Here is a 24233-nt window from a genome sequence, read left to right as displayed (position 1 = left end):
TTTCGGTATGTAATGCAGCTGCCCCCTTAAACCACTTCATCGGCACCGTCTGTATATACACACACACACTACTGCACGAGGGACCCGGCTTCCTGCTCTCCCGCTGTTTGGCTGGGCGGCAGAGCAGGAAGCCGGGACCCCATGCAGCAAGGAAACAGGTATTGTATACAGACAGTGCAGGAGCCGATAAAGGGGTTAAGGGGCGGCTGCATTACATACTCGCAGCAGTCTGAAAGACCCTGAAGGCCCCTGTATGAAGTCACAGGGACCTGCCAGGACCTTAGCTTGTAGAGGATCTCGCTGCAAAACTTGCGAGATTTCTGCTGCAAGTCGGTATGTGTGAAGGCACCCTTAAACTTGCAGCCCTGTGTCAAACTGGCGTGGTCTAGAGTGACACTGCATTAGGCTGGCACAACCTTTGTTCCTTCTCCCCACCCTCTTCATCATTAGGAATGCTGCAAGCAGGTATTCTATTACTCACTTGTCTGAACACTGCACAGGTGCCTTAACGATCCAGCCCATGTGCAGTGCTGACACAGGTGATTAGTAGTAGAAAATCTGCCTGGAGCATTCCTAATTATGAAGAGGGCGGGGAGGAGGGGCAGAGAGGGTGTGCCAACCTAATGCACAGACACTCTAGGCCACGCCTGTTGGGCACAGAGCTGCAAGTTTAAAAGTTGTTTTTTTAGGACAATAACTGCATCACCTGCCAAACGGACCCCAGGACAGATCTTGAATTAAAAGCAGCTATCCAAGGGTACAAGCGGTTTGGGGAGGGCAGATTGTGGGTACAGAGTCGCTTTAATATTGCACCTAAGCCAAATCACAGCACCCAAACACATAGGGAAAAGTAGACCTTTTTATTAACATAGAAAATAGACAGTTAGAAACATATACAATATTAACACTTCACATTTACATCATATTTGCTATTTACAAGATTGCATTTTTTTTTTTTACATATACACGGTGCTTACTCTGTCACCAAAGAACTGGATGAAAATATCCGGGTGACTTTTGTAGAACTGACCCAACAATCTTTTTTTCTCTTTTGGGGAAAGTTTAGTGTTCTCATAAATAGTCTTAAGTAACGTCCAGAGCTCCGTCCGGGTCGTCTTTTGTGCAGTTCTGTCAAACTCACTTTTATCCACTCTCTGGCAGAAAGTGTAACCTGAGTAATAAAAAGGAGAATTCTATTAACACACATAGATGCAGGAATTCTTATAGCAGTCTGGAATAGGTTATTCTAGTAGGTTCTATACAAATTTTATAGAATTTATTTTAAAAAAAGGAGAAACTAGCTCTTTCTTATGGAAAGTACATAAGTTATACTTACCCATCCCCATGCCCCTGCAGAGTGACATCACCACTTACAGACCCTGCTGGGTTTTCCTGTAGCTACCGGTCCAGAGTTTACAACCTTGCTCAGAAATGCCCACTTGGCTGGTCAGTGACTGAGACGAGACACCTCTGCAGTTACTGACTAGCTGAATGGGTACTTACTGCTGGGTAAAGACATTTTTTTAAAAGTGTTTAACCTTAAAGCGTAATTGTCATGTTTTTTTTATTGCAGAAATCAGTAGTATAAGTGTTTTTAAGAAACTCTGTTATAGGTTTCATCAGCCAAAAAAAGCCTCCTTCTGTACTCAAGAAGCAATCTCCCAGCCTCCCCCCCCTGACTTCTTATCTGTGCATTATCAGGCAAACACGTCTTCATTACAGAGAAGCCAGTGAAGACTGGTTCTGCTCTCTCCATTGTAAGCCTATGTAGGGGGGAGGGGCTGAGGGAGCAGGAAGAGGTGACATGAAGGTCAGCTGTTTGTAGACTCTCTGGGCACCTAAAACGCTAAATTCAGGTGTCAGAAAGGTCAGTGCTTATCTATGAACTTACTGAGAGAAGATTGCAGGGTGTTGTGCTTTGCAGAAATCCTCCGTGCTCAGTCACTCCTAACAGCCCCTCCCCTCTCCATAGCCACATAATGGAGACAGAAATCCTGCTGCTTCATTTGATGTGAGGGGGGAGGCTGGGAGATTGCTTTTTTACTACAGAAGGAAACTTTAGTACGTAAAACCTATTACAGAGTTTCTTAATCGCTTGTACTACTGATATTTAATGTTTTCAGAAAAATGACCCTGAAATGACAGTTACGCTTTAATGTAACATGGGAACTATGTAATGCTTCATTTCACCTATGGGGGAGGCGGAGGAAACAAAATTCTCAAGGCTAGGTGTGCAGATGTTTGCAGGGTGCTTTATTAGGACACAATTGGCTATTTGCTTACCCTCAAGGCACACCTTTAGAGGGGTTGTCCATGGAATTCTCTTAAACAGGGGATGACGAGTTATAAAATGTCTATTTGGCCTCAAAATAATGAACAGAAAAATACGATGAGGGAAGACAGCCTAAAAGTGGATGAGCCATTTAGGCTGCTAATATTACACTTTATACTACCATTTCAGGATTCAAAACTTAAAGTGGTATTCCAGGAACCCCCCCCCCCCCCCAAAAAAAAAACAAAAAAACAAACAAAACAAACACCTTTTCCCCCCCATCCACAGGATAGGGGAAAAGTGGATGTCACGTTCCATACTTGCGGCTCTATTACACAGAAGCCAGGGGCCCGATACAGAGATCGTCAAGTGATGTCGGACCCCCGTTATCTGCTACTCTCCCATCCCGTTTTTCCTTGGAAAACCTAAACATGATCCAGGATTGCAATCTTTGCTTCCTCATACTATTTAACAGAATAGAGCTTTCCTTATAAGAGTGTTCTTACAAGTAATGTTGGAGGTCATAGGTAGCACTTGCATGTTACCCCTGTACACCTGGATTCCCTATAGTGTCAAGTCCAGGTGCAGCGCAGCAGTAAACTGAGCACCCTACAAGGGCCCTTGTTCATTTATCAATGTAATTTACCTGTGTCTTTGTCAGGGTCTTTTCCTTGTTGTATGGCAGCAAGTTTTTCACTGACCATCTTGTGCAAGGTCCCAGGAATCTTTAGATGGGGGAAACAATGATTGGATACTGTAAAGATGTACATTTAAAAGCTTCCAAATTAAACATGGCAGAACAATGGGAACAGCAGATATATTTCTACTTCTATTAAAGCGGTACTCCAGCTAAAATTATTTTCTTTCAAATCAACTGGTGTCTGAAACAAGGATTTGTCATTTACTTCAAAAAAAAAAAAAAAAAAAAAAAAAAAAAAAAACACACACCAGTCTTCCAGTACTTAGCTGCTGTATGTCCTGCAGGAAGTGATGTTTTATTTCCAGTCTGACAGTGATCTGCTGCCACTTCGGTCCTTGGCAGGAATTCTCAAGAGCAGTAGCAAATCCCCGTAGAAAACCTCTCGTGCTCTCCAGACTGGGAAGAATACAGCACTCCCACAGGACATACAGCAGCTGTTAAGTATTGAAGGACTTTTTTTTTTAGTGCAGACCTTAGGTATAGGAAGTAATTGACACTTACATTTTATTCCAGACCCTCCCCAAGCAATAGTGACCTATACTGCAGTATAAATGTTTAAAAGGGATGTCCAGCGAGGAAAGAAAAAAAAAAAATTCCAGCAAAAAAATTTTCTTCCAAATCAACTGGTGTCAGAAAGTTATATAGATTTGTAATTTACTTCCATTTAAAAATCTCAAGGCTTCCCATACTTATTAGCTGTGTTTTAATTTACATTCAGACACAGTGCTCTCTGCTGACATCTCTGGCGACATCGCTGGCCGAGATAGAAACTGTCCTGAGCAGGAGAAGTTTTCTATGGTGATTTGCTGCTGCTCTGGACAGCTCCTGACCTGGACAGACGTGGCAGCAGAGAGCACTGTTTCTGAGTGTAAACACTTCCCGCAGGATAAATATAGTAGCTAATAGTATGGGAAGACTTGAGATTTTTAAATAGAAGTAAATTACAAATCTATATAAAACTTTGATGTCGCTGGACATCCCCTTTAAGTGCTGCATGCCTCCATATGTATTCCCATCATAATATATAGCATTCATGTTATATGAACCCCAAATACAGTTGTGTGAACAAGGCTTAAAAAGACTTTATACCTTTCTGTAACTTGCAATAGAGTAAATCTTCCTCCCTAAACTAATGGCAAGGAACCCTTCCCACGACAATGGCAGAAGGAAAACATTTCTTTACCACCAGAGAATTGTTAACATTTTCCGGAACAAACTCATGACATGTATCTCTAAATACCTTGAACACGTCCTTATGGTGGTCTAGGAGGAAGAGCACCAGGAGATCACTTTTCCCTTTGGACAAGTTTTTGTTATTTACAACGGCTTTAGAGAACTTCCTTTTAACAGTCATTCTGTTATCACTCTAGGATTCAAATACAAACAGAATCGTTACAGTCATCATCACCGCCCTCCGGGGCTGACACTCAGCACTTACATATTTCAGTGATAGAGCAAGTCTGCTATGTGACGCTTCAGACGGCCTGTCACTGCAATTTTTCACATTCCATAAATACGGTTAATAGATGATGCGGTGACTAATAAAGTGTTACCTAACCAGAGGTAAACACGCTTTCCCAAATATCTGGCAGATCTAAGCATTCTTTAACTTGAAATTTCATATAAATAAAAGTTTAAAACTATGTGCTGACGAATACAGAGCGCCAAACCTCCTGCATAGACAGACAATGTATAACAAGCCGGTTGCTGAAACATCTGCCAATAGAGGAAGCATGGTAGGGGACTGCATTGTGTCAGGCTGTTTCAGACTAGCATGATATGGCTGCTTTTCTGCTAGGGTCACCAGTCCTAGGGTCTGACTGCAGCTCATAGGACAGCATTGTAGGGACCTATAATTCTGTCAATAAACCTACAATTGGGCGCTGTAATATGGGCACAGGAAAGTAGGCCAATTATATAGTTTTTCTGTGCCCATATTATACAAGTCCAGGATGTCTAATTAGGGCCTGTAGAGAGACCAGACCACCAACACCACTGAGGTGGGAAAGCAAAAAAGTCCCACTGATATGTACGGTAATCAGGGTACATCAAATCACCTGGTTTACAGCACTGAAGTTTAGCACATCTTCTAGCTTTCCATTTAACTTTATGCTGTGTAACTAAGACAGTACCGATACATTGGCTGTAATCGGCTTAATAAAATATGCAGTTCCCTCTACAAGGGGGAAGGGTATTATCGAAACACTCAGCTGTAATTTGTGTAGAACCCAAACAGCCAATTATGGTCACCATACATCTTAGGGTGCCTTTACACAGATTTTTGAAGCCAGGAACTTATTTGAGAGGAGAAATCTCAGTCTCTTATTCATGACCTGTTCTGTTCACAGCCTGTTCCTGGCTTTAGTTTTAAAAATCTAAAATCTGTCAGATAAATCTGTGTAAAGGCATCCTTAGACATTAGATGGCTGAACCGGTTGCTCATGGCAGATTCGGATGTCAATCCAAGGTGTATGGGGCTCTCTCAAAGAATCACGGACAGATGTCAGTGACAGGGGTTGGGCGTGATGGAAGAATCACAGCACAGTGCTTTGTTACTCTCTCATTGCAGCATACCCCTCCCCATAGAAAACAGGCTGTTCCCATGTATGGGGAGAACAGGCAGCGGGCAGGAGAGATAACTGACAGGTGAATGTTCAGCCGTCAGTTAAACGCATGGAGCGTTCTGTTTTAACTCTGGAAGCATTGCAAGGTAATAGTGCAGCCCTGTGCACATGACAATTACCATTTTTTCAAACATACACAAATTTTCAGTTTTGCCTGTAAATGACTGGTGACTTGGTGCGGCCAATGCCCATGCTCACAGCCATGTTATAGGAGACTGACTGAGAGGCCCTGTCATCTGGGTAACAGTTATCAGCATGAGAATTACAGTACCATCTATGGCCTGGCTACACTATAGTAATGTTTTATTATAGCAGACTTCAAGCATTACATGGTGCTTGTTAACATTGCAAAGCAGGCCTGGACAACCGTTCTCTTAGAGAAGCCCACTTCATCTGCTCTCCTTACCATTAGATTAGAATAAGGGATGGTCCGAACCTGCCGAGGTTCGGGTTCGTACGAACCCGAACCTGCCGAGGTTCGGGTTCGTACGAACCTGAACTCTCAGCAATGATTCCCGCTGTCTGCCTGCTCCGTGGAGAGGGTGGATACAGCCGGAGGACCACCTGGAAAACTGGGATACAGCCATAGCCATAGGCTCTTTCCCAGTTTTCCAGGCAGTCCTCCGGCTGTATCCACCCTCTCCACGGAGGAGGAAGACCACAGGAATCATTGCCGAGAGTTCAGGTTCATACGAACCCGAATCTCGGCAGGTCCCTAATTAGAATCCCAAACAAAGGACCCCCTTTAGTAACTCAGTATTCATTACCAGGGTATATGAAAATGGGTTTTTGAAATCTGAGAACCAGTTTAATTTTATATGCATGGGGCTGTATAATCAGAAAAAGTCTATGATATTAGGAAATGTAATCTTGTTAAATAACAGTAACTACTAGAGGCGGGTGCACAGCTGGGGCACATTGCAGCATTAAGTGGGATTTTTTTCATTTATAATAAGCAGAATTTCCCTTCCTCCCAGGTTTACCTCTTCATGGAGTCTGAACTCTGAAGGTTCTGCAGCAACTGCCATGAAATATAGAAGCCGACGGAATTCTTCACGGTTTTGGGAATCTAAAAGCTTCAAACACAATTGGGTGGCTTCTAATGCCGCTTCTGTCTTCCCATTCACTAAGTAATAAACATATCAATATATCAGTGTTTTATCACCACAATGGGCTGGTCCATGCACAATACACAAGAGAAGTCCATCAGCAGCAGTGACTACACTGTACAAAGCATAATAAAAATGCAGGAACTCCCAACAGGCCTCATCATGTATAGCAGGTGTCCCAACAGACAAGACTGACAGAAAACCTACAAATGTCAAGTCAGTGATCACAAGCTCATACTTGCTATTCTATACAATGCTTAAGTCCAGTTCAGATTTATAACTAAAGGCCTACTGATCCATTGGTGCCCAACCTGCAGACTGGGCAGTGAAGGCAGCCAATGGGCAGCACTGGTTTAGATGGCATTGATGCAGTGTAGCACTGGGACCAAGTGCAAAACACAAGTTCTCACAGGTTTCCAACGCCCCAAAAATGATGATATGAAGGAGATTATGTAGCATGTAATGTTATGAAGGGCTGCAGAACTGAATGATTTTTTTTTTTTCTTACATTAGCACCAAAAACCATTATTGCAGCTCCTCCCCAGGTGCTGGGAAAAGCTGCATGCAGTCCTGGGAAACTTCTCCCAATTTCTCAGGACTGGATCCAGCTCTTCCTAGCAAGTTAACAAGGCAGCAGGCTGATAAGCAGACTTCTGAGATAAAGCGATTAGAGTCATTATTACTGTAAATGCTCATCTCTAGTTATAACTATGAAAGGGACACCAAATTGAATATGAATAAAGGCAGACTTAAGAGTCAGTCTAATAGATTTTTCTTTAGACCAATAATCCTATGAATAAATGAAAAATAAATATCCAGATTGGAAGGAGGGAGAACATGTCAGATTTCTGGATAAGAACTGTCTTTTAGGCTGGCGGGAAAAAAATCCCAAACATAGCCTAAAAGTTCACTTTAGAACAGAGGTAGACATAATATAATGAAAAGGCCACCACTGCAGAACTGTTCCCTGCCATAGTGCATTTGGTCTTATCGTCTACAGCTTATGCAAACAGGTTGGCCTTTGTAACAACTCCTTACATGCTGCATCACCTTCACAACACGTGATATACTTGTTCACAAATTGTTTAATTGTTAGTGATTCACCTTAAGTTACCAACTGTCTCGAAACTGAAGTAACACCATTTCCAAGGTAGTTAGGAGAATCAAAAATAAACTAACTGTACAGACAAACTAATGGGGGATGCCTGGGTATAATATAGGTGCGCAGTGGTGGAACCAAGTTCCTGGCATCACCCACAGACCACTTCATTGCATAATACATGTGCATTGGGGCCAAGAAGCTTCTAGCAGACCAACTCATACTGAATTGGCCATTCTAGTTTTTGCTAAAAGGAACAGGTTGGAGATATTTGGAAGCTGTAGCTTTGCGCTTTACATTGTGTTGTACAGAAAAAGGAAAAGCCTTACCTAACAGTTCAGCAATACCCGTATGGATGTCGAAAAAGGGGTTTGTAACCAAGGGCACCCGATTCTGGCTGTAGTACTTGCTTAAAGTCTCAAACAGAAGTAGTTTCCACGATTCATCTTTGTCCTGATGCTCAGGAAGATTTCTGCTCAGTTCTACTACTATATTGTCAGGGAGAAACTCCAAGCAATCCACCGCAGCAGAAACCCATTCATCTGCCCTATAAGAAAAATCAAATATTAAAAAAAACAAACACAGCCTTATGTACACATATTGGCTGAAATAAAGTGTATGGAAGTAAGTGTATGGAAATTAAATGCATTAATACCACTGGGAAAACTAGTTTTCTATACTGCCATGACATAACACACATCATTTCACTTACTGAGAGTCACTAAACGCCTTGAGAATCTCCCGGTCCAGGTACTGGGTGGTGATTATCAGCTCCTCGCTCTTTGTGGACTGTGGCTTAAGTACTGCAGGGGCATTTTCCAAAAGAGAATCCAACACAGGCAGCTCTACGAGCTGAAGAAGTCGACGAATCGTCTGTTCTTGCCAGATTTCACCAAGAACTAAAAGGGGTGGGAATGGAAGAAAAAAAAAAAAAAAAAAAAAAACGTAAACCCGTAGCACAATTAAATCCTCAATGGTACAATCTACAGGTCACCATATGCTCTTTGTATTCCCTCCCATTTGACTGCAGAACACCACTCAGACATCATCTTCATGATCTGAAGGAGATATAGATTTAAAGTGACACTGTCACCCCCTTTGTGCATTCTGACTTCTCTACACAGGTGTAAAGGGTAAATTTAGCGGTTTTCATACCCTATTTTATCTCATACGTCATGGTGCTTGTTAAAGTAAAAAGTGATCTTTTATCAACGGCAGATTGTGTTAAGTGGGCAGGGCCTCACGACATTAGTGCCACTTATCCCCGCCCACAACATCACCGTTGCCCCCCGCCCCCTCGTCGGCCATTGGAACAGGCTGGCCACCAATGGGAGTCAAGGGGGTGGTGGCGTTGTGGGCATGGCTAAGTGGCGCTAATGCAGTGAGGCCCCGCCCACTTAACACAATCTGCCGTTGATAAAAAGATCACTTTACTTGAACAAGCACCATGACTTATGATATAAAATAAGGTATGAAAACCACTAAATTTACCCTTTACACCTGTGTAGAGATGTCAGAATGCACAAAGGGGGTGACACTGTAAAGTGAAACTGGCTCAGTTGCCCCTAGCAACCAAATTCCACCTTTCATTTTCTAAAGAGTCTGAAGAATGAAAAGTGGAATCTTATTGGTTGCTAGGGGCAACTGAGCCAGTTTCACTTTACACTATGTCTGATAAATCTCCCCCATAATCTGTATTGAAATTGATAGTGGCCATACACCATCTATTTTGTCCCACCTGCTGATCTTATGGCTTTTGCACCTCATTAAGATAACCTTATGTCCCATTAGAGGACTAGGACTAGGTTGAACTAGGTTCATCAATACAGCTATACTAGGGTTCAGTCAAGACCGAAACAAACTAAAAAGACTAGTTTTCTCGGGGTACTGTGGTCTCCTTCAAAAATGTAAGGAAATTGTTAAGTGCTGCAGAATATGTTGCTATATAACTTCGGATTTTTTTTTTATATAATGCTGCCCTGCTGGAGAACATGTTATGCTTACCTTGCCACACTCCCCTGGTGTCCTGTTGTTGCATCTCAGGTGTCCCCCGCTGACGCTTAGAAAACAAGCTCATCTCAGGAGTGACAGCCCGCTCAGTCTATCACTGGCCAGGTGTGCTTTCCTTCTTAGACAATGATAGCCTGCACAGCCAATCACTACAGAGATGAGTTTGTTTCTTAAGAGGCAGCTGCTGCAGTCAGGGGGGTGGGGGGGCTACATATGCCGCAACAAGAAACCGGGGGAGCATGACATGTTTCCAGTAGGGCAGCTAAAATATTTTCTGCAATGAGAATAGACAGCCCTGCTGGTAAGAGACTGACCAATATCTGGACACAATTATTTTTCTGATTTCCTAGAACTTTCCAAATGTCCCAGAGTTGTGTGAACTACTATGAACACTCAAATGTCATTGGCATTCCATGAAAACTATGCAAATCATAATTAAAGATGGCAAACCAGACGAAAGAACAGGACAGTCCGGAACATTGGATCTTCATTTCTATCTAAAAATGTACCAGTGTCCATCTACAACCAATGTGCAGACTACAATTAACGCCATTGTTACAGAGATTTCCTTTCACAATCGTAAAGCCAAAAACCGTCCATCAGTAAATGAAATGAGATTACATATAAGAACCCATTCATCCGCCATTTAGGTTGTCATTATACTTTATAATGAATGTGACAATGTGAACAATGCTTTAAACTGTGTCTTTCAATAGAAGTGTTTGTTACCAGCCTGGCAGCAGACTTGCCTTGGGGAAAATATTTAAGGATCTTTAAATTCTTTATTAAATGGGTACAGTATTAACCCTTGAGCGACAATCTGATCATCAACTCTATAAACACCAATATAATAGATTATTCATAGGCAGTCACTGTATCCAACTGGAAGGCTGCATTAGTTTAAATTTTGGCTACATTTTTTCTCTTGATTTGTGGAGAGGTAAAACCTAGCAAGTGCTCAGTTTGCAGATTTATGGACAGTCACTTTGCCATAAACAGATCCCACAAGCATACTATTTGTGATAAAAGTCTAGATTAATGGAGGTCGACCAATATGATCCACAACCATCACTTACAAAGAACCTGCAGATGATCCGGTGTGTCTAAATATTATAGGGGGAAAGCAACTGTACATATTATAATATTATAAAGGCAAACTGCTTAATATATAATAAGGCCTATGGACAAGAGTCCTCTGGATCCATAAGGCTATGTTGACAGCTGTACCACCCAGTGAGCTGCCCAAGTCTCCTACATTCACATAGGATTAGGCACATTTAGTTATGTCTGCAGAACTCACACACTCACCTTCGGGAGGTAGGTCCATTGGGAGATTCATCTGTGCTGGGTCAGCAGGAGTCAAACTGAGGTTATCCCAAAGTTCTTCTAGGTTCTGTGACTGGAGGTGAGAGGACTGGAAGCCGGCCTGTTCATGCCTGCCAATGATAAATTACAGGTTATTGCGCAAACAATGCCACAAGGTCACACTATGCTTACATAGTACAGGTACAGGATGGAGGCAGTCTACTGCAGGGAGCACAATACTGTACGACTGATGGGAATCCAGAGAAAAGGTCACTTTGCTTTCCCAGCATTCCCAGAAGTGAAAGGCTAGTTTATATACAACGGTAGCCAGCTGGGCATCCTAAAGCAGATAAAAACAACTGGTTATTAGAGTGCCAGTTTTACCAGTCAGGATAGCGGGGTCTGATGTTTGTTCCCACCTAGATGCCTTTTCCCATGATCTTTGGACCAGCTGCTCACTATGCTTTACCAACAATGGATTCCATCTGGAAAGAGTCCTGCACAAGTTTTTATCACCCAGCTAAGAGTGGGGCCAACTAGGGGAGCAACACTTGTTCTGGCTTTATAACATCTATGTTCCATGGTTGGAACTTTGTCACACCAACTACAGGGTTCCTACTTGAAGGCAACATGATTAGATTCAGAAGAGATTCATGGATGGGGCCAATATCTTCATTAAGCTCACATCTTCAGAATCTAGCATCAATAACTTATACAGAGCCAACATTTTTCACAGTACTGTACAGAGCTATCAGTCAAGTTGGTAAGTATGTTTTTGGAGCATCTGGAAGAACAGTGTAGCTGGGAACACAGGTCCTTCGAAGTAATAAATCACACCATCTGAATGTGTGAACTCCTACAGGCATAGTTGAAAATTCCCAGGAGGAGAAAAAAAACCTTAAGATCAGCAAAATGAATGGGGGTGGGGTGGACAGACTCAACATGAGTGCCTTAGGTTATAGAAGGAGCTCTTAAAACCTGTATGAACGTGATGCCCATTTACTCTTGATCATGTACAGTATATTACATGGCTAACAAGAAACCCATGTGCTTACTACTCCCCAATAAAAGTAATGACCAGTCAACCAAACAGGTTACGGGAGACAGCTACGGCATGTGCAACTGTCAGCAGTACCTATATTAGTGTATAATGCAAGCTGTCCATACGCTACACATTAATAGCACATACTTGAAATCAGAGTAAATGTCCATTTGGGAAGGGGGGGGGGGGTTCCAACTGAAACCTGACAGACTATTACACACAGATCCATTGTATTTGAATAGCCCTGAATGCCTGCATATTAGCACTGCAAAACACAACATTTTTTTCCTACCAATAATGGTACATTTCTTGATGTTTCCATGAACGTTCTTGTTTATTGTCTCCTAGTAACACAGGTCTTCACTACAAATTGTTATTCTCTGTAAGCCTGAACTGTTGACCATTGTCCAAGTTATGGAAGATGTCAGTCACTAAGATATGTAGATACCTACCTAGAATTATCTAGTTTGCAGCTAAACACCAACAAACCTCAGGGCTGCAGAAAATAACCAGTAAAACTGCTCAAACTGGATAACACACACAATGCTGAACTGAGATAGAGCAAGACCATCAACTAGACAAACAGGTCATGAAAACATAAAAAATAAGTTAAAAAAAGGCTAAACTAAAAGGACATAGACCTGGTATGAACTCTTTAAGTTCCAGTCTGTCCTCAGTCTCAGTAAATATAGAATGGCAGTGCACATGCTTAACCTCAACTCCATCGAAACAGAGGTAATGACTGGTTATCACCAAAGGGCAGGTGACAAGTTAGTGCCCTAATAACCCTACTAAGTAAAAGGTTGTAAAGTAGTGCCAAATCTCTGAATCAGTCATGGGTCAGATTCAAATGACTCCATTTGGTCGCTGCAGAACTGCATGAAGTTTATGGTTTAGGTTTGCATTTCTTATTTGTAAAATACCTGGGACTGATAAGAAAAGTCACCTCTAAGAAACGTTAGGAGGACACACACACACACACACACACGCTTTCCATACTGATACAAATACGGAGTACAATCAGCAGGTGCCAGATGAAGTCACTAAGTTACGTGACCTTTCCGCAATCTCTGTATGTTGGGGGAACTTGGAGATCTACAGCGTGCTTGTTTCCTGCTACATATGAATAGAGTATCGATCTGTATACCTGATCTTACCCATAGCAACCAAGCTACAGAACTTGTTAAGATATGCAAGCTGAGCTCTGATTGGTTGCAATGGTCAAAAGTAGATGGGCAGATCTGTGTCACTCTACTGTAATTTCCTGTGGATTTCGCACAGCATGTCTACACCAGAAACACATGGCAACACGCCACATATGAACATGTCCATAACCACAAATCCAGTCTCAATATAAATCCTCCATGCTTGCCTTTGGCTGAGGGCCATGAGGAAAATGCAAACCAATAGCAACAAGCAGGTGCCAAGTCTCCACCTAATCCGGAGCAGAAGATGCGTTTTTAAGTAATGGCCATCAAGGACCACTGTACTTATGCAGATTGTGTTTTGTGAAGATCTTTGTAAGATTTTGGCTGCTACTGAGGAGGTGTCAAGATAGCCACAATTTTTGTGGCATTTTCTAAACCTGTAAGCGACAACCGTCCTCTGGCCATGGTGCACGTGGCAGAGCAGAGGCCAATAGTAGTAAGAAATCCCGGAACTCGCCGATGCAGTTAGGTGGTATATATCATGTCCAAGTGGTACAGAAACTATAGCTTGCATTTGGCCAAAGTTAATAAAGGTGATGAAATGCATCCTTATAGTTTCTGTATCATTGGACATGTGGAATAATCTAACCGCATCAATGATTGCCGGAAATTCTTCTTACTCCAATAATTTCTCAGCGCACCCCAATAAAAGCCAGAGACCTTTCAGCCATTATTGTGATGCAAATATTGTACACCATAATTGTCCTGTCCTTACCTTCCTGTATATCTCTGTGGGGTACAGTGCCCATTGCCCTTCTCAATTAGTCCGGCAGGATGACTGGGCACATTGAGAAATCTGTACAGGCTGCAGCTGCTGTCTTCAAACACAGAGCGCTTCTTCTCCTTCCCAAACACACAAGTACCTAGCACCGACTCAAACACTTTACAGTCCATAAGAGCCTGACACACTCGCACCACTTTGGTGCGGGAGATTTCTGCATCCCCAAAGTACTTATGCTGCACCAGATGGGCAAATATAACGTCCACAGCATCTGAGCCGATAAAGCAATCCGGATGAGACTTCAGGTGGTGCCTCCTCTTCTTCACTTCCACCTGTGTATGTAGAGCATTGATGATGCTGCTCCAGATGTATGTCGCCCTGAAGGGTTTGTTGCTCAAGTTTGGACCTAAAGGGAGAAGAGAAATCCCAATTAAAAAAGACACAAAATTTAGCGGACTGAAGCCAGAGAAGTAACAATTTTTCCAGTAACCATTATTTACACGACTTAGGACTCTTTCACATGTCAAGTGTTTTTCAAGGAGCGAGCTTTTGTCTGCTCCGTGAAAAACACTGAACGTCTGTTCATTGCATCTGTCTGCTGGGTTGGGAGCAAGAGATGAGAGCCGGGAGCGGGGAGACAGCAGCAGGAGAGAGGAGCAGGGTTAGGCATCTGTGCCACCATCCGCACCATGACCTGTTCTATTTTTTTTTTTGCGGCAAGGATCATGGCACGGATGGTGTGAATGCCCACATAGGATTTTATGGGCCCTAAAATTGTCTGTGGTCGCAGATCTGCAACCAATTTTACAGAACGTGTGAATAAGACCTTACATGGCCATAGTTAAATTCTATGTGATGTTTGAAATTGTGTAAAAAAAAACAAAACACTTAAATGCCCATTATGACCCATTCAGGCTGATAAGTATTAGAATAGGACCCATGGGGCAAAGGAAGAAGAGTGGCTGGCGCCATAAATCACATTTCCTTCATGCAGATGGTTGGGTGTGAGAGCTACTCCCAAGGAGAAAGGGTGGCACTAGGGTGTAGTATGGGAGCCTCCAAGCAATGTTCTAATGGGAAATTTTGGGCCCTAGCATTCCTGTGTATGTTACTGTCATACATAGCATCTAGCTTACTATTGTACAGATCAAGACCACCACACCCCTTCACTGCAAAACATGTTCAGGAATGGTCTAAGGAATTTAATGTGTTGACTTGGCCTCCAAATTAACCAGATCCCAATATCAGATTTGTTAAAAGTTTTGATCAGCCCAGGTCTGTGTATTCAGACCCCCATTGACTTAAAGGGAAAGTACCATCAGGCCAGCGTGGTACTTTTTTTGAAACGCTGCCTGGTTTTCCCGCTTGGCACAGTTTTTTTTTTCCCCACACACACCAGCACAGCTGGTGCACGGCAAGAGAATTGGTGCCGAGCATGAGAACTCCACAGCACTTCCAAGAAAAAAAAAAAAATTGTTACATTCACTTTAAATACAGCCAGGAGAAGCACTAAGCTGAGTGATTCTCTTTCCGGCTCTCTGCCTTTTGCCTCAGTCTTATGTTATGGCTGATTGATGTGTATCAGTGGTCACTATAATTAAACAATCCAGCAATCCAAGTATGTATAGCCTATGCAGTTTGTGGTAGACATGCCCATACTATATACAATATCACATCTATGGAGTAAATACAGTAAGGGTATGTGCACACTACGGAATCCCAGTGGATCACCCACCACAGATTCTGCAACTTGCGGACATGCGCATCTCTGCTGGTTCCATAGGCTTCATTCTATGGTTTGCCAGATTCCGCTGTCCGTCTGAAGAATGACCCTGCTCATTCTTTGGTGGACGGTGGAATCTGGCAAATAGAATGAAGCCTATGGGACCAGTGGAGTTGCAGGCATCCAGCATCCACGAACTGCAGAATCTGCGGTGGGTGATCCGCTGGGATTCCGTAGTGTGCACATACCCTACATGTTCTCCATAATGGGACATAACTTTTCCACTAGCCTGGCATTACATGGAATATTACCAGCTTTACCTCTCCAATCCTAAAAGGCACATCTATATATTACCCGATGACATTTTTACTAGTAGATATAACAGTCTTGTTCCCTGTTCTGCAGAGAACAGCAGTAAATGTCAGAGCAATTACATGGTATTACTAATACACAGACTGGGGAAAACAATACACAGAAGTGCTGGGACCATCACAAGATCTACTGCAGAAAGGTTGCAGAAAATTACACATGAGGGGGGGGGGGGGGGGGGGGGGGGGCTTTCTTCCACAGACAGCAACACTCATGTACATGGCAGGGAGAGCATCACTTTGCAAGGCATGGGGTGAAGTTGTGTTAATTTTAAGTTTTTTTTTTTTTTTAAATGACAGACATGTCAAAGGTCTTGGTGGGTCAGGGTTTGAGTACGCAAAGCGAGCTGGGAGAAGCACTGGGTCTGGTGCTACTCTCCCAATCTCAATGCAGGAGATCTATAGCTATAGTAATTCTATGGGAGCAGACTCCTGTAACCAGTCAGATTGGGTGGCAAGCAGAGGTGTGGTCTGTGCTACCACCCACTTTAATTAGCTCTAAAGGGATACTGTCACCCTGCTTACATGAGTTAGAGAGTCTGCTGCCTTTGCCAAATTACCTATCAAAGGTGGCCATTTCTTCTTTTATGGGCAACAATGCTCATTCTTGGGAGGTAGTCAGGGGATACAAGACTCTCCTTGCAGCAATTGGGGGGGGGGGCACAACCTGCATTACAGCACCAGACCGAGTAGGGGAGAGGCCGAGAAGCCTGCCTTGGTGACACTGTCCACCATTGAATAAAAGCATTTCACACATAAATGAAGGACACCATTGATAAATGTAATTTGGCAGCGTGCAGCAGACACTAACTGGTGTCAAGAACAGCACCTACGTAAACAGGGATGACCGTATCACTAACTCAAATCACAAGCGGGTCTCATGACTGGGACCTGGTGCGATCTAAGTGTTTGAAATGTCCTGGGCAACATGTCAAAACTTTATACAATCAGCCACACTTACTCCCTCTGTAATCATAAAAAACAGACAAATGTGCACTCATACAGCCAGGGCTGTAACAGTGTAAACATGCATTGTCCCAGTGGACCCAACTGTTTCATTACTTAACATGAGAATACCCCAAGGTATATATTAGAGGGTTATTAGTGGTGAATACACTGGATAGTGCGTGAGGCAACAGAGTGTTGTAAACTAACGGTCTACAACTTCTGGACACATCACGAAGATGTACTTTGATTCATACAGCCATGATTCAGCTACATTTTATAGTCTGTATAATGGTCACAGGACGCAGATCCTCTACAGCTCTATGGAACAGAGCTTCGATTTCACCATTGGTTCAAAAATGCTGCCATATTGCAGCTGGGTATAAACACGACATAGGGGTAATCGAATTATGAAGGAATCAGTGCTGCGGCGGCTTCTTTGCTGTTCTTCTGGCACCTGGCCCTATTCCCTCAAATGGAGCCATCTTGACTCTACTGAGGCCCCAGGGCTTGGGCTCCTACCACTTATAAAAGGTCAGAGATAAGAATACCGCTTTGGGGGTACATTCACACATTCTGCATCTTTTGTTGTGTAACATCTGCAGCAAATTAAAAGTATACCCATCATTTGAGGTGACTCCAGGATAAGCTTTCCTGCGTGTATGAATACATGTCACATTATTAATCTTGCATATGCCATTTTTTATCAGTGTTCCACTCTGTAAGTTGCCCTTTAGCCATCTTACTCTTTCTGCAACCTCCCCCCTCCCTCCATAGACTTGTAGCTAGCAAATTACAAGCTGAAATCAATAAATTTCCAAACAGATTTTAAAAGTGGCTGACTGTTTAGCAGTAGGAAAGGGGTGGTGGGTGGAGGGAAGATTACAGAGGAAGGGAGCATTTTGGTCTCATAAGATATATTACAAAGTTTCTTGTACTACTGATCTAGGTAGAGTTGGCTGAAACAGTGCCTATTTAGGTGCCAGCTAAGTGATTGCAGATTTACAAACTGTATGTGAATGTACCCTTAAAATGGACTTCACTCCTGAATTTTGTTTCACTTTTGTTGCACCATTCCTGTTATTCCTCCTGGAAACGTACAAGTCCCATAAAAGCTTGTTATGGGTATGTCCGACACATTATTCAGACTGTGCTGATAGATTTCCAGGAGGAACGGCACAACACAGTTCCAAGAAAAGAAGCACCAGAATCTTCATGTATTTAGCATTAAACAGACCTGTCTTAAGCGCAGACAGATCCTTTCTAAGATTATTCATGTGGATAAGAAAAGGGTACACCTTACCATTACTACAGGCAGATTTACATTGGCCACCTTCCCATTATATGCTAATTTTACAGCTACTGATGTATTATATGAACTAGTTGTAAGAAAGTAGCAAGAGAGGACAATGCATGGAACTTATCTGAAGTGAGGAAAGTGATTTCTCCTGCTCAGACAGACCCCTCCATGAACATGCAATATGGATGTTATTTTACAGCATGGGGAAGATAAGTATATTAGAGATCTGGCTCATCAAGAGAAACAAAGAAGAAAAAAATCCTATCCTGTAGGACCCTGGACAAATTTGAAGACCTCTTACAGCATACGCACGCACATAATATTGTCTAATGCCAGGAAATTCAGTGGGGTCAACTAAACAAAGTGAAAGGTCAATGACCAGAGCTCACTGATGATCAGAGGGATGTAACAAAGTATTAGGCAAAGGCTACAGGGACATGACGTTAGCAAATCTTGATAACATCAATCCTGTCCCAACTTCAACAGTACTCCATAGAATAACCTTGGGGTCATTGGTTAAGTTTCAGTAAGATTTAGCAATTTTTTGAAAATGTTACTTTTATCATAAGAAAAATACTAAATTGCAGAGTCAGCTCATCACAGTTTGACAGTAACGGATTGCAGTTGTTCAGGCTTAAAAAGACAGCTGCTTTCTTAAAAAAAAAAAAAAAAAGTCAATGAGTAGTTACCGGCAACTAAAACTGGAATCAAGGGAATAATAATAAACATATATAAATAATAAATATGCAACCCGAAGAGGTATAGCGAAGTCTTATTTCTCATCCTGTACAACCCAAGTCATACAACTACTATACAGGCCATACTATTCCATAGTATATTTATCCCAGTCACTAATATGGAACATCTGGCTATATACAGCAATGGCAAAAGACTAGAAATACAGTAAAAATGTATCCTAGTCTGCTGTGTGCCTAGATAGGAACAAGTTTGCGGTATCAGAATCCTCCCCATAGCACTGATAAGATATAACCAGAATTTTTCAGTAATGAGTCTTTTAAATTTTCTATCCACACTCCAGAGATCACAATACAGAGTGGGATGTCTGAACTAAAGAGAACAGTAAACAGCAGGTAAATCATAATAAAAAGTGACGGACTCTGGAACGCTGGACTTCCACACGCGGCAAGGTCACATTCAGATTATGCAATAAATACCTAAGGTTTGCCCAAGTCCTTTTATCGATATACAGCCCCGTAACACAACGGGCAGTCACTTAGCAATTAAACTATTGGTACATTCCTCAGATTGCTACAGTATTGTCTGCTATCTTATCCACATCCTGGAAGCCAATGATAATCAAAAGGTTACCTAACAATGCCCAACAAACTAGACTGACAAAACCTAAAAAAAAAACAACTAAAAAAAAACTACTCTAATCGTTCAGTATTTGAATATCAGTAACTAAAGATGGATGCTGTCCTAGGGAATCTGAGAAAACACCAATATCGCCATAGGCACCGGTATACAAATGCCGAATGATCAGAGGCAAGCATGCTTGAGTTACGCTCATGTCGACTTTAAGGTTTAAAGGGGTTATCCAGCTCTACAAGAACATGGCCACTTTCCCCCTACTGTTGTCTCCAGTTTGGGTGGGGTTTTGAAACTCAGTTCCATTGAAGTAAATGGAGCTTAATTGCAAACTGCACCTGAACTGGAGACAACAGTAGGGGGAAAAGTGGCCATGTTTCTGTAGCGCTGGATAACTCCTTTATGCAGTCTGACACCATGCTCTCTGCTGCCACCTCTATCCTTGTCAGGAACTGTCCAGAGAAGCAGCAAATTTACTGTTCTCTAGACTGGAGAAAATACCCCTTCCTGCAGGACATACAGCAGCTGATAAGTACTGGAAGACATTTTTTTTTCTTTATCTAAGTAAATTAATCTCTGGCACCAGCTGATTTAAAATAAAACAAAAATATTGGTGAACTAATTGGTGAACTGTCCTAGGGAAAAAGATAATTCAAATGAACTACTATTTGTATAGCGGATTAAGTTTGTGTGGTCTTGTTTAAAATTTAAGGGAACTAGAGCCTAGTCTTGGTGTTGAATTATTAGAATTTGTGGATTACCGAATTGCAGATTACTAGAGTTGTAGCACGTTGCTCAGAACTGGCCAGAAAAGACACAGGATACATCTGATGAATGACAGGCCGCTATTTGTGCCATATGGAAAGACAATTCCTGGTTCAGGAAGGTTTACACAGACGGATCCAAGGAATTTACTGTTTAAATACAGAAGTGCACTTCTCCTATAGGCAGGAAGGCAGCACAGAGGAAATGAGCACTAGCAGTTATAAAGCAAACTCTGCAGCTGCCCCAGTCACATTCCAGCCGCTGAGGCATCACATACACATATACAGTATACATACACATACCTAAAGCTGGGATAGCACACAGGGCCAGCTCACCGCCATAGGTAACTTAGTATACTGACACTAGGAGACATCCATTCCCCAAAAGCACAAACCACTCCGCAGCTGTGGAAGCAGTGGGTGACACTACTGTGTGCATTGCTGCAGATACACAGACTAAAACCATGTATCCAATGCAAGACAACTATTATTACCCATAGAGTCAGTCTATTGGGAGCTGTGCTATACAGAGCACTGTCAGGGCATTCTGGGACTTGTAGTTTCACAGTCTGGAGGCCACTAGCCATGTGCAATAGATCTCATATACATCATAGTCCTCAGTCTCTACACTGCAATAAGACTTATATAAGAAAATGGAAGGTAGCTGCAGGTGGTAGTCATATACTACAAAGAAAAGGAGATTAGGAAGAGATACTAACTTTTCCTGGTGTTATCATTGGCCAAGTCAGCTAAATAGTAGAAAGCCACCAATAGTATATAAAGGTGCCATCTGTTCTCATTGTGTATATAGGGAAACATGGGTAGAATGGCTCAGGCACACAGAAAGCCATGCAATATATACTGCCACCTAATATCATATACAACTGCTGGGCTGCCCAATATACAAGAGTTATAGGGCGTCTCCTGGCACAGACATTCCCCCACCACACACAGGGTCTCCATCCCCGGGCTCTCCCCGTACCTGGCGGTCTCTGTGCCGGGCTGTAAGCCGTACATAGGTTCAGAGCCAGCGCTTTCTCCCTGACCGTGGCCATCCCGTCCCCGGCAACCCGACTGAGCGGAGAGGCGGAGCGCGCGGCTCTTCTACTACTCAGGGGGCGGGGCTAGTGACGTCACCATGTCAATAGAGCTCCGTGCAGAGACCTCGTGCTGCCTGCGGGTTGCTTCATCTGATTGACAGCTATGGTCGGTCTTCTGTGGATTGCGGCTGCTGGGGACCATTGATCCCCGATCAATAACTAATAATTCTTTATAAAACTGGTCCTGACACAGTTACACCAGCAGATAGCTGACAGATCATTGAAGCCAAAGCCAGGAACAGACTATGAACAGAGATCAGGTCATAAAGGAAAGACTGAGATTTCTCCCCTTTTCAAATTCATTCCTGGCTTTGGCTGCAAAAATCTGTCAGATAATCTGTTGGTGTAATAGGACCGGAAGGCTGGCCTCACACTAGTCAAAATGCCCCACAATTTCTTTAATAGAAATCATAAAAACACAAGTTAAAGAATCACATGACTTGTTCTAAAAAAAAAAGAAAAAACACAGGCAATAAAACATCAGGGATTATGCCAGGAAAAAACTGACATCACTACATGCTGCAATTTTGCAAAACTGCCAAGGAGCACAAAAACACCAAAATAATAAAATAAAAAAAAAACATTGATTCTCAGATAACATCCGGTAGAGTATTTTTGAACAAAAAATATGTCATGAGCATTTTTATTCTTTTTTTTTGCCCAAAAAAAAATTAAATCAACACCTAGTGCAATTCCACCCAAAGGACCCTATTACACAAAAGCAATTATCGTTTAAAAACTCGCTATAACGACTGAAAATGAGCAATTATCTGCCCGTGTAATACCACCTAGCGATCAAACACGAACGATAAGTCACTCACTGCTGTCTTCAAACATATCAAAGAATCATCATTGGTAGTTCAAGGATCGTTCTCATATCTGTTCGCAGGCCTGTATTTAGAGTTCATGCTGCCCTAGGCACTTTGCATGCTGAGGCGCCCCCCCCCCCCCCCGGCACTGGCAGGTTACATGCATGGTATATACCCTGGCACTTGGGTGCCGCTCTACTTGTTGCCCGCTCTTCTCATCAGACATGATGGAGGAAGGAAGGTGGCCGAGACGTCTTAGACAACATGCTGACCTGTTCCTTTCCTGGATTTATCTGTATCTGTGACAAATCCCTTGGGAATAACATTTTCAGTCGAACTAAAACTCTCAGAATACCCTCCATTTATACAGCTCTCAGGGTATGCTGGGAGTTGTAGTTTCTGAGTGGATTTAATAAATCACTGTGTGCAGAGGCTCCTGGTGGCTGCAATCTGTGGGTGACAACCATCAGCCCTGAAGGTCCAGCAATATATCCGTCTACAGCAGAGGATTCTACCAGTGTCGGACTGGAGTGCCTTGGGCCCACCAGGGGAAATCATTCTTAGGGCCCACCCTTCAGCCACCGCACTTATCTATGGTAACATTAATAAGGGTCCAGTTACACGGCGTGATATGGGGCAGTATGGGGCTGCAAACGATTGCTAATCAGCAGGGCAGGAATACACAGAGATGTGCAGCCGACAGCAATGATTTTTACAGCCGCACAAAAGATCAAATCAGCCGACTATGGGGCATTTGCTTGTCAGCTGATCTCTGACACTTTTACATGGGGCTTCCTAGGAGCGCTTGTTACCGATAATTGGCCGATGTAATTGGCTATAAGACAATTTCCTTTGTATGATAACACTGTATACTTAGATACAAAAGTCATACAGCCACCAATGACACCAGTATATAAAGAGCAAATATCCCCACACATATTACCGCCATACTATTACTGACCAGATCCTGTATACTGAGACTAATTTTACCAATAATACCATTATATAGGCGGGAAATATTATCACCATACATATTACCGCCACAATTACCGCCATACTGTTACTGACCAGATCCTGTATACTGAGAGTGATATTACTAATAATACCAGTATATCAGAGGGAAATATTATCACCATACATATTACCGCCATACTGTTACTGAACAAATCCTGTATACCAATAATACCAGTATACAAGGGGAAAATATTACCGCCACACCACAACCACTACCATCACTATATTGTTACTGACCAAATCTAGTATACTAAGAACAATAAAAAACAGTACCGGATTACAAGCAACAAATACCACCACATACTGACAAATACCACCACATACTGACTAATACCACCACATACTGACTAACGCCACCACTGCTACTGACTAATACCACCACATACTGACTAACACCACCACTGCTACTGACTAAGATTCACTGTACACAGATCACCATCACCTCATCCAGTCATATAGAGGTAGACACAGCTCTACACAGGTTCTATACACCATATACATTACAGTGCAAATATATCAGGTGACTCACAGGGGACGTCTTTTCTGATCGGAGTTCTTCCCTTTTCATCTTCTCCATCCGTCCTGGGCCATAATGAGAACTTATATGAGCCACGAATCCACAGAATCTGCCAGAGAAACATATTAGGCTCCTCACTATGTCACCATCCTCATCTCTCTACAAACTGCACATCTGTATTGGCCCCTGTACGCCCTCACTCTATATATATATATATATATATATATATATATATATTCCTTACAGTATATGGTCCCCCCTCTGTTGTCCCCCT

General features: G+C 42.6%; 1 protein-coding gene across 1 annotated transcript; it reads right to left on the bottom strand.

Annotated features, from left to right (window-relative positions):
- Positions 1–841: 841 nt before the first annotated feature.
- On the bottom strand, positions 842–21581 carry DEPDC7 (DEP domain containing 7). Its single transcript, XM_069965789.1, has 9 exons — positions 21502–21581; positions 14085–14496; positions 11123–11250; positions 8517–8703; positions 8134–8351; positions 6580–6722; positions 4213–4338; positions 2919–2997; positions 842–1171 (listed from the first exon to the last, which is right to left on the bottom strand). The coding sequence occupies exons 1-9, from the start codon at positions 21572–21574 to the stop codon at positions 957–959; spliced, it is 1581 nt and encodes a 526-aa protein (XP_069821890.1). The 5' UTR covers positions 21575–21581; the 3' UTR covers positions 842–956.
- Between the last annotated feature and the right edge of the window lie 2652 nt (positions 21582–24233).

The sequence above is a fragment of the Dendropsophus ebraccatus genome, chromosome 4 (genome assembly GCF_027789765.1).
Source record: "Dendropsophus ebraccatus isolate aDenEbr1 chromosome 4, aDenEbr1.pat, whole genome shotgun sequence".
Lineage (NCBI taxonomy): Eukaryota > Metazoa > Chordata > Amphibia > Anura > Hylidae > Dendropsophus > Dendropsophus ebraccatus.
This window is presented reverse-complemented; position numbering and strand designations above follow the sequence as displayed.